The sequence below is a fragment of the Homarus americanus genome, unplaced genomic scaffold, assembly GCF_018991925.1.
Source record: "Homarus americanus isolate GMGI-L3 unplaced genomic scaffold, GMGI_Hamer_2.0 scaffold16430, whole genome shotgun sequence".
Taxonomy (NCBI): domain Eukaryota; kingdom Metazoa; phylum Arthropoda; class Malacostraca; order Decapoda; family Nephropidae; genus Homarus; species Homarus americanus.
This window is the reverse complement of record NW_024729259.1, coordinates 3,375,048-3,386,709: the sequence shown is the minus strand read 5'-3', so window position 1 is coordinate 3,386,709 and position 11,662 is coordinate 3,375,048. Positions and strand designations below refer to the sequence as shown.

The window sequence follows — 11,662 nt, the reverse complement described above, 5'->3', positions numbered from 1 at the left end:
CGGTCTCTCCACCCTGGAAATGCCATCCCTCAGTGACCTCCACCACCAAGCACTGAGAAGGTTTGGCCGTGGACTACTGCACCACCCTCGTCATCGCCACCTCCTGCCACCATCAGCCCCCCACCCAACTCGCGCAGTCCGCCACGACAACAAAATTCAGCCCATAAGAGCCCGCACCGATAGATATAAGAACAGCACCATCCCATCTATTGTTAAAATAATAAACAACTCCTGATTTAAGTACTGTACAGCCCTGTAAACTTATTCAATGCATATTATATCATTATGCCTAGATCAAATGTAAGTCTGTATATTTTCAGCCACCGGCTGCAACTCTATTAATAAACCGTTTATTATTATTATTATTATTATTATTATTATTATTATTATTATTATTATTATTATTATTACACACACACAGGACTCGACGACAGGGGAATCACCCCATCAAGGACTCCTCCTCATTAACTTCTCTGGTGCTCCTGCGTTGGTCGTAAGCTTGGGCGGCCGGCATGAAGAACCAGAGGCTAACGCTGATGAAGCCTGCCCCGGACAACACCCACATACTGACGGCGTAGCTGCCACTGGCGTCACGGATCACACCTGTAACACAACACATCTGGAGTTACTGGTGGCCATGGGTGTGTGGTAATGTATCCTTACCGAGGGGGTCCAATGAATATCAAAAGGAACACTGCGACTCCTGTTGTCTCGGTATGGTTGTCAAAATCCTTCGTCCATTATGTCACATTGTCGAGTGAAGCCTTGAATCATTGTAGGAGATATAGATCATGTCGAAAAAGGAACCTAAGAATATGTAAATAAGGAGAGAGAGAGAGACAGACATTGGGATTAAACACCGATGGAGAGATTCTTGGGTAGGCTGGGTTGACTGACTGACCTATGAGCTGGCCTAGGGAGAGGAAGCCGATGCCTATGATGAGACAGGAGGCACCGAACACAGGCGGCAGATTCTCGAGGCCCATAATCTTGACCATGATCAGGTTGAAGAGGCCCATGGTAGTACCCACGCCGCTGCCCCACGCTGCCATCACCACCATCAACCACTGCAGCTCCTTCACTAACGGGAACACTGGAGGAGAGGGCGTTGGAGGGGGGAAGGAAACAAGGGTTAAAATTGTTCTTGACCTCCCAGATGCTGTCAGTAAGATGAAGACATGGAAGGAGTTACATATATATATATATATATATATATATATATATATATATATATATATATATATATATATATATATATATATATATATATATATATATGTTTTTTTTTCTATCCTAGGTTAGTTTAGGTTAGGTTGGGTTGGGTTGAAGTGACTATTTTGGTAAAAAATATAAATATTCCATAAACTTGCTATTAACCCTTTGATGACGATGATTTAACCCTTTGGCGATAATTTGACCCTTTAACGACTATTATTTAACCCTTTGAAGACTTATTTAACCCTTTGACCACAAAGATTTAACCCATTGACGACTATCATTTAACCCTTTAGGATCATGATTTAACCCTTTGACCACGATTATTTAACCCTTTGGTCCACAATGATTTAACCCTTTAATGATTTAATCCCTTCATGATAATTTAATAATTTGGGTTAGGTTAGGTTATATGACTTCTTTTTTGTGACTTTTTTTTCATGTGACTCTTTTTTCCTAGATTCGCAGTCACGTACGAATCTAGGAAAAAGGTCACAGGGCACTCAAACACTCACAATATATCAGTGTATGTAATGTTGTGTTGCCGTCTCACTTTTAAGACTTGGGATATTCACATTATTTACCTCAAGAGTTTGGTGTTAGTGACGTGACAGGAACAGTAATACAACTCAGGGTTCCTTGTTACTGAATCCTCTATAACTGTTAGAGTTATAGTGATCATTTTTACAATAAGTTGGAACGGAATAATACATGATCTTGGAAACACTGAATTGATTAACGACAGCAAATGGCTCTATTAAGAGAGTGTCAAATGTTTCCTCGTCTTACCCAGAATAGATGTGGCGGTGGTGGCAAGACCCGACATGTAGGCAAGTCTCATGTTGAACTTGGGCCAGTCAGAGAGTGAGGACATGAGCATCCTAAACACCAGGCTACACACCGCCGACACTGAAATACACCAGGCGGAGTCCGCTAGTGTGTGATCAGCTGCCTGCATGGCGAAAGGCACCATCATTATAAAGTTGTAGTAGCCGTTGATGAAGAAGGTGTTGCTGACGGCGATGATGATGGCACGTGGGGAGCGGAAGATACCTAAATCCTTAATGGTAGACCTCGACACACGCACCAGTAGGACCCCTAGTTTTCGTACCCCTCCCTTAACCTCCACCCTCGTCATCTCAGCGTCACTCTCAGGGGCGGCAGCGAGGCCAGAGAGATCCAGCAGGGGGATGGAATGTGTTATATTGTCCGTGGGGGGCGTAACACCTCCTCCTCTTCCATCACGCGTACCGTTCTTTCTCACTGCTACACCCCGAGGTATCAGACTCTCCCCCCACTCAGGTCCTTCATTATCATCACTAAAGAGAGATTCAGCAGACTGTGTTTTCTCAATGTCTCCAATTCTATCCATTTCATCACTCATCGGAGCACCTTCCTCCTCCCCCTCCGCCACCTCTCTTGTACCCTGGCGGCGAGGTGGTTTCATATGCCACTCGACCGGATGGAAGAAACAGGCCCCAATGAGGCTATTGAGCATGATGGCCCCGACGATGAGAGTGGCGCCCTTGAAGCCGTACTCATCCTGCAGTAGGCGGACTAAAGGAGGACCCACGATCTGCCCCGTACACACCCCGGCATTCATTATAGCGTTGGCCATACCTCGCCGCCGGTCGAAGTACATTGGCAATATGATGAAGGACATACACACCACCACGCCCCCGCCCATACCTGCCGAGGTAAAGACGTGTGTAAGAAAAAAAAAACATACACTAATTAACACCAACTCCGACAGACGTTGATGCAGAGGAAGAAAATAATAACAATGATGAAAACCCAGTCATTTATAATCCTTAACGTTGAAGAGTTTTTAGAAGTCTTCCCATTACGTCTGAAATCCCACAAAAAAAAATTATCCTTGGCTTTTGTCGAATCACTCTTTACACAGTTAGTTATCAGTACTATATAAGAATACTTTAATTTACTGAAGAGTGTACAGTACATGACCCTCGAGGCGGCGTCATGAGTGTTAAGGGAAGCTGTTGCGTATCTGTAACAAAAATCATCTCCAAGTTGACCAGTGACGTGACAGACTTCAGAAAGGACTAGGAACACAATGTCTTCAGTTGTTAGGATAATATTAATACCAAAATAAATCCCCTAGCAATGCATATTAAACTTTAAGATACTACTCAAAATGCTTGAACTAAAGACACACACACACACACACACACACACACACACACACACACACACACACACACACACACACACACACACACACACACACACACAGTTCCCTGGTAATTTTTTTAACAAGTTGAATAGTGAAGATCTCGTGTGTGTGTGTGTGTGTGTGTGTGTGTGTGTGTGTGTGTGTGTGTGCGTGCGTGCGTGTGTGTGCGTGTGTGTGTGTGTGTGTGTGTGTGTGTGAGGCTATACACACGCTTGTCATGTTTTCCTTACCATCAACGTCTTACCGGGGTCCTGCTGTTATTGCTGATCAAAGAGCAGCAGGAGATGAAGAAACAAGAACTCTTACCACTCAACACAGAGAAGGAAAAGAACAAGAACTCGGGTGACGGGGTGAACGCCGAGATGACAACAGAGGCGGAAGTGACGAGACTGCCTACAATGGCCACGTTTCTCCAGCCAAACTCCTTCGCCAGCGGCCTGATGATGAGCCCCATCATGTTCCAGATGAAGCAATGGGTGTTGAAGATCCAGGCGGTGGTGGCCGAGGAACTGCCCTCATCCAGCAGGTAGCGGGAGAAGAGCACGCCGAAACAAGAACCTAACAGAGGCACCAGCATCTGCAAATACCAACACACACCTTCAGGGTTTTGGGTCACACGAAAGCGCATATATTACAGTATTCTTATTTAGTGTTTTTTTTTTTTTACTATTTTATGGGGATCAGAGGCCACCGATAAGAAAGACACCAGTCACTCTATAGTTACTGACGCTTGTAGACAAATGGCAGATGTTGTAAAGGTACACACACACTGAAAAGCAAAGTTGATGGGATGGGATAAGTATTGTGGAAGTAGAGGAGAGGGCGGGGAGGTTTGTGTGTGAGGCCAAGGGAGGCGGGTCTAAGATCAATACAACCTTGCCAGTTTGGTCTAGTTACCCCTGTTACTGGGCGGAGGTCGACCAGGGAGACACAATTAAGAAGAGAGAGGTAGTGGTAGATAGATAGATATAAAAACGTGATTAGATTGGATGGGTCAGTAGAGCAGGTGATACATAAAGAGATTAAATATTTGGGTTAGATTAACTATGCATGAGGTAAACATTCCTCCAATCTCTCTCTCTCTCTCTCTCACCGTGATGATGAAACTGCCCAGGACCACCATCCACCCCCAGCCTCCGTCAGGAATTCGTGATGCCTCTGGGTCGTCAGTCACTTCTACACCATCTTTGCCAGCCGTCACACCATCGTTGCCAGCCTTCACACCATCGTTGCCAGCCTTCACACCATCGTTACCAGCCATCACACTATCATTACCAGCCTTCATACCATCGTTACCAGCCTTCACACCATCGTTACCAGCCATCACACCATCGTTTCCAGCCTTCACACCATCGTTACCAGCCTTCACACCATCGTTGCCAGCCTTCACACCATCGTTACCAGCCATCACACCATCGTTTCCAGCCATCACACCATCGTTTCCAGCCTTCACACCATCGTTACCAGCCATCACACCATCGTTTCCAGCCATCACACCATCGTTACTAGCCATCACACTATCGTTGCCAGCCATCACACCATCGTTACCAGCCGTCACACCATCGTTACCAGCCATCACACCATCGTTTCCAGCCATCACACCATCATTTCCAGCCATCACACCATCGTTTCCAGCCTTCACACCATCGTTACCAGCCATCACACCATCGTTACCAGCCATCACACCATCGTTTCCAGCCTTCACACCATCGTTACCAGCCATCACACCATCGTTTCCAGCCATCACACCATCGTTACCAGCCATCACACCATCGTTACCAGCCTTCACACCATCGTTACCAGCCATCACACCATCGTTACCAGCCATCACACCATCGTTACCAGCCATCACACCATCGTTGCCAGCCTTCACACCATCGTTACCAGCCATCACACCATCGTTACCAGCCATCACACCATCGTTACCAGCCTTCACACCATCGTTACCAGCCATCACACCATCGTTACCAGCCATCACACCATCGTTACCAGCCATCACACCATCGTCGGAACAACAAATCGGAGTCACACAAGTCCTGGTTCCCCGACAACGCTCTACTATCTTCTTCCCATCATCTTCCTGGCCCAGCTGACCCTCTGAAGGTGTCGCCTGGATCGTGGTCTTCCCCCTTGTGGTCACCAGCCTCTGTCAACACCGCCACTACCGTTCTCTATCTGTTGGGCAGCATCCGGCAGTAAGTGGGCTTCCGGTACCAGGCAGATGTTGTCATGACGCTAGATATTGCCTTGAACAGCTGCACCACCTACTGGATCAACCCCAAAAACACCTGTAAAAATTATAGAACACCTGTTAGTTTGGATTCATTCACCAGGTAAATAAATGCTAATTACTTAAGTCATTCATGGGGGGCATTGTCACGTAATATTTTATCAGTTTCTCCTCAACACACACACACACATTTGTTACGGAACTCTTAACTCTCTTACGACAATGTTTTTAATTAAGTAATTAAACCAATAAACGTTTAACAGCAACAATAATATTACGACAACAACAATTACCATCACCACTACTGCCACCACTACGATAACAACAATCATCACCACCCCGCCATAACAACAATTAACTCCACCACTAACAACAACAACAAAAATTATCACCACTACCCTCTCCTCCATCACCATCCAGTGTCCTCCCTCCCTCCCTCCCTACCTCCCCCACTCCCTCTCCCCTCCCTCCTTACTCTCTGCACCAACACGCTTCCCGCCGTCAGTAATATCACATCCCACTCTCATGACGCAGAATATTGTGCCGTTGTGTAAACATTGCGTCATCAACATACACTCACACGTCATGTCATTGTAACAAAGTATACACCGCCGTCAACAGGGAACTACACACAACACGTATTGAAAACTGAACTACTTGTGAACTAAGATGGAGTGTGTTGACGTGTTTTTAGAGTGCTGGGGTGCGTCAGTCAGAATCTCAGCTCGGTGTCCATTGGAACTGACTGACTGACTGACTGAATGAATGATGTTTTTCCTTGGTGATGTAATATATATATTTTTTTAAGTATATCTACATTATCTTATTTTAAAGTATACCGCACTGACACAAATATGAAGTATTTTTTATTTTGCTTTATCTTATGTTATATTATGTGTCGGGTTAAATTAGATTAGGTTGGGTGGTGAGTGGTAAATGGTGGTGTGTGGTGATGGGTGAGTGGTGTGTGGTGGTGGTGTGTGATGATGGGTGTGGTGGTGTTGTGGTGGTGGTGTGTGGTGGTGGGTGGTGTGTGTGGTGATGGGTGAGTGGTGTGGTGGTGGTGTGTGATGATGGGTGTGGTGGTGTTGGTGTGGTGGTGTGTGGTGGTGGGTGTGGTGGTGTGTGTGTGTGGTGGTGGTGTGTGTGGTGATGTGGTGGTTGGTTGTTGCGTCATGTGAAGCAAGGATCAGCTGATGTGTGGGGAGGGAGGAGGAGGGACGGGGAGTAGGGAGGGAGGGGTAGAGGCCGGGTAGTGGAGAGGGGAGGGGGTAGAGGCCGGGTAGTGGAGAGGGGAGGGGGCAGGTTGTGGGAAGGGGACGGTGAGGGGACGGTGAGTGGGGAGAAGAGGAGAGGGGACGGGGAGTGGGGAGGGGAGAAGGGGCCAGGTAGTGGGGAGGGAAGAAGGGGCCAGGAAGTGGGGAGGAGAGGGGAGGGATAGAGGTCGGGTAGTGGAAAGGGACCGTGTATGCCAAGATGATTGATTGATTGAAACAGTTTATTTGGCCAGAAAAACACAGATACAGAGTTAATAATAATAACAATATTAACATGGCCGAGCCAGTTGAGAACCTGAGCTCTCTTGTAGGCACCTGATATATACTATATATTTATCTCAAGAAAACTTTATGTAACATTTAGTGTCATCCTGAATAGTACAATAGCATGGTGGACACAAGAACACATCAGAATGTTACCACGGTTATCACTTCGATATTTATTTATTTTATTTTATTTATTTATTTATTTATTTTTACATTTATATTTTAAGTATATACATAAGTTATAGTGGAACTGAAAAAAACATAAATATGATGAGGGGAGCAGTACAACATGAGTGGAACAAGAGGACGGAGCTGTCAAGATTATGTCTAGTTGGCAAATATGTTTATTGCAATGGTAATTTCTTATCCATCTACCTGATAATTCCTGATATAATGGTTTTGATGGTACAATAAAACCTGGTATATATAGTAGGTATTACAAGAAATATTAATACTTAGACAATAGATATTTTTTAAGAGATGATTTAAGGGAAGGGAGTGTAGTCTTTGCTCGGATGGGTGGGGGTTAGTTGTTCCACACCTTCACACCTTGATATTTTATGGAGGTCTGGGACTGAGAGGAGCGCAGAGTAGGGGGGGGGGGGGGGTCTTAGTACCTCGTGGTGCCTTAAGTTGTATCTCTGATTATTCCGGAACTGGAAATAAGTGTTGTCAATCAAGTGATTGACAGATTTGTAAACAAATAGGGTACAGCAGTAGGTGTTAATATCCTCGAATTTTATCATCTTCAATTTAGCAAATTGTTCGTTTGTGTGATCTGTTTTTTTCAAGTAGGTCATTGTCCGTACAACTCTCTCTTGTGCAGTAACCAGGGATTGGGTCTTTGAAGAGCCAGAAGCCCCCTATAGATTGTGACAGTGTATCAGGTGTTGTTAAACAAGATCATAATAGATTTCTTTCATTGCTGTGAGAGTGAGTGACTGTCGAGTGTGATACATGATACCGCACTATTTATTGTGTTACGAACCCCTCCACCCCGCACTACGAAGCACGCCATCTATTGTCCTGATCTACCTACCCAGCACCACGAGCAACGCCATCTAGGGACGAGACACGAGTATGACTCGTCTTAGTTACCACTCCGAGGTTTCCCTTCTCCATATCCTGGGTTGCGTCACCTCCTCAAAGTCTTCTTTGTCAGCTCCAATTCGAGGAGAGGCACTTGGCTCTGGGAAGTGACCACAGGATCATCTATCCTCTAAACCTACGTGCAGTGACTTCCTACCGTCTTCTACAATACTCAGCCTTACTCGTCAGCCATCTCAGCTCCTCACTTAAGTACTTGTATTTGTATTAACTCCCCCACGTCCACTTGCTTCAAGATTGTTTTATGTTTATTAATATGTATATACTGTTAATGTTTAGGTTAAGTTTGGTTAAGGGTAATTTATAAGCTGAATATTTTGTTAAGGGATTTATGGTACTCTATTATATACAACGAAAACTCGCATCCTTTGTCTACCATTTTATAGTCCGATTGTCTTTGTTTTTTTTTTTTTGTTGTTACCTGTTGGGATCTGGGTAGACGTATAACTATATTCTAAATCCCCAACTCGTAACAATTGACTTTACTGCGAATGGCTTGTATGTGGTTTCTCCAGTTAAGTTTCTCATCGACAATAACTCCGCGTTTGAGGACTGCATTACCAAGGTACAGGGGGGTCCAAGTCTAGGGGTAAGTTTTTCCTTCTGTGAAAGATCGTGTAGTGGGTTTTTTCGAGGTTTAAGGTCAGTTTATTACGTATTACCCAGGTCCTGACTTTAGTCAATTCAGTGCTCATAGTTTTCATCAAGGAATGGAGGTCTGAGTTGCTGGCATAGAGATTACTATCGTCTGCAAATAAGTTGTATTTTATGAGTGTGCTGGCGTAGACTATATCGTTTATGTACAACAAAAACAGTACTAGGCCGAGAATGGAACCTTGGGGGACGCCATACAAGATTGGCGAGGAGTCAGATTGGTGATTATTATAGCAGACATACTGCTTCCTGTTGGACAGATATGAGGTAAACCAATTGTGGGACAAGCTTTGAAAGGAGGATGGCATGGTCGACAGTATCAAAGGCTTTAGAGAGGTCCAAGAATATACCGACTGTGAACACTAAGAGAAGTTAATGTTCACACACACATACACACACGCACACACTGAATATACGTTTATCTCTGTACATAAAGCGACGTAAACATCTTTATCCTCCTATAAGACTGAATTATTAGTTAACAATCATAGCAAAAGAGATTATAGACGTTAATCAATGTTAGTTGTATGTTATTTGAGTTCTGTTTACTGTGTTGTATGATGGTTATAATTATTAATGTTTAACTTATAGAATATACTGTATTGGTTTGTAGCTGGATGAAAGAGAGAGAGAGAGAGAACTACTATAGGAGGTAAAGCAAGTGCATGACAGCAATAAGACCACTAGCGCCGTGTTTACACCTACCTGTATACTAGCCCACACTCCCCTTCGTTGTCACGCTACCAGTACCAGGCCATAACAAAACACTCACTACCTTCACACACGCCCTTACACACCAGATCCTCGTTATCGTCGACCAGTAAAGTGCCAGGGAACAGGTTTATACACTCGTAATGTATACACCTCACATTTAAAGTCTCCAAGACCCAGCAACTTCCCAGCTAGCGGGTATGTTCAGCCCTCCGCCACTCAAGCTCAACTTATCACCAAAGACACAATTGATGCTCATTCTGCTATGAACACTGAAAAAATAACAACTTTTATATGTTAGCAGGTACAAAGTCACTTTACCTCGGACACACGAACACCTTCACCGCTATTCAAGTGACGAGTCTCTCACTGTGTCCCCCTCAAAATACGTCACTTTTCTATAGCTGTTCATGTTTTGTTTTTTCTCTGTTGCTCAGTGCGGAATGTGGATATGTTGACACTGCCAGCCCACGTTGTAGACTCCTTGCCTGCCAGCCCCGCGCCCAAGCCCACCTAGCGTACCGTCAACACCGATAGAGGGAGGGTGCCAATTAGTGCCATTTATCCTACAGGGCAAGGGGATGGTCGTCAGCTACACATACCTGTGCATATCCTCACGCAGAGTCCAGTGTGAAGTTACACCCCCATCAGGTAAAATTAGCTTATCAGTTGTTCTCATCGTATCGTATTATAAATAAAGACAACACCTCAATGATTCTCTGTTACCAGGTGGAAGTTACTACACCTGTATATTATATTTGTACTGTGGTTTTGCTTCCTTATAAGGTTGATTGGATTCTAGTCTTGGCAACTGAGACAGTATCTTTTAATATAAGGTCACTCAACCAGTGTTTTCATTTTTATTAGATTACTAGCAAAATTACCCGGCTTCGTACGGGTTTGGTATATATATATATATATATATATATATATATATATATATATACCTCATGTAAATCCACAATGAAAACGTGTGATTTTATCAAGATACATATATACACAGTGCTGTATTGCACTCATTATCACAGTTTGTCCTCCCTGGCACAGGTAACTACATCAGCCTAATCTCACCATGACTGTATCAGTTTGCCCTCCTTGATACGGGCAATCACCCCCCACAATCGCCGTGGTGTTTTGTCAGTCGGGGAAGATTTTTGGTTCTCGCCCGTGGGTCCGTGGTCAATAGTAATACTCAGGTGCTCATAGACCCATGTAATGTGTGTGTAAGATTTTAGAGCTATGGCTGGACAAACAGACACACTCACGGACAAACACGTCCTTATATCATCGTATATCGCATCTTATTTATCTACGGATATGTTTATCTATCTATCTATCTATCTATCTATCTAGCTTGTTATCTATAAAACTTTAATAAAGTTACAGTAAATCCCATGCAGTGGCAGTATTATATAAAGGTAGCGCCCTGACTCACGTACACAAACCATGGCCAGACACGCCTCGCTGTTTACCACTTTAAGCCTCAAGGTGTAGATGGAGGACTTATATAGTTTACCCTCTGAATACCGTGCCTTTGCTAGACTCCCTGCCTGATTTCACCCCCATCAAAACTCTCTTATTCATCATCACACCTCCACACTCATCATATACTTTCTTTAGCTTCAATATTTTTGTTTTTTAGGAAGGGTCAATTAATCCACACACACGCAACTTATACACACACACACACACACACACACACTAAAGTGAAAGTCATGTTAGGTTCCAAACCTTAATGAAATAACGAGTTTTTGTGGAAATAAATGTAAATAAAAGATAACTGGTACTAGGAAAATATATTAGATTGTTCACTAGAGAATTACACGTTCACATTCTCAAACGTAAAACGAATTTATATTTTTTTATGGAGTGTCTCGTACTCGTGTTAAACTTTAGTGTTCGCCCGTTGCAGTGTTACAGTAATTCACGCTACGTTTATAATACATATATTGATTAAGCATTAAAAATGTTCCTGTATAATCGGAGAGAGAGAGAGAGAGAGAGAGA

The 11,662-nt window shown here is 43.9% G+C and overlaps 1 protein-coding gene across 2 annotated transcripts; it reads right to left on the bottom strand.

The window, feature by feature from the left end:
• Window positions 1-337: 337 nt before the first annotated feature.
• LOC121866415 (monocarboxylate transporter 9-like) lies at window positions 338-10,138 on the bottom strand. 2 transcript variants are annotated; one of them, XM_042366071.1, is made up of 7 exons: window positions 9,977-10,138; window positions 4,773-5,697; window positions 4,503-4,625; window positions 3,716-3,986; window positions 2,005-2,904; window positions 902-1,093; window positions 338-603 (listed from the first exon to the last, which is right to left on the bottom strand). In XM_042366071.1, the coding sequence occupies exons 2-7, from the start codon at window positions 5,403-5,405 to the stop codon at window positions 440-442; spliced, it is 2,283 nt and encodes a 760-aa protein (XP_042222005.1). In that variant the 5' UTR covers window positions 5,406-5,697; window positions 9,977-10,138; the 3' UTR covers window positions 338-439. The 2 variants fall into 2 exon arrangements, with proteins under 2 accessions (XP_042222005.1, XP_042222004.1); XM_042366070.1 differs by having other exon boundaries at window positions 4,503-5,697.
• Between the last annotated feature and the right edge of the window lie 1,524 nt (window positions 10,139-11,662).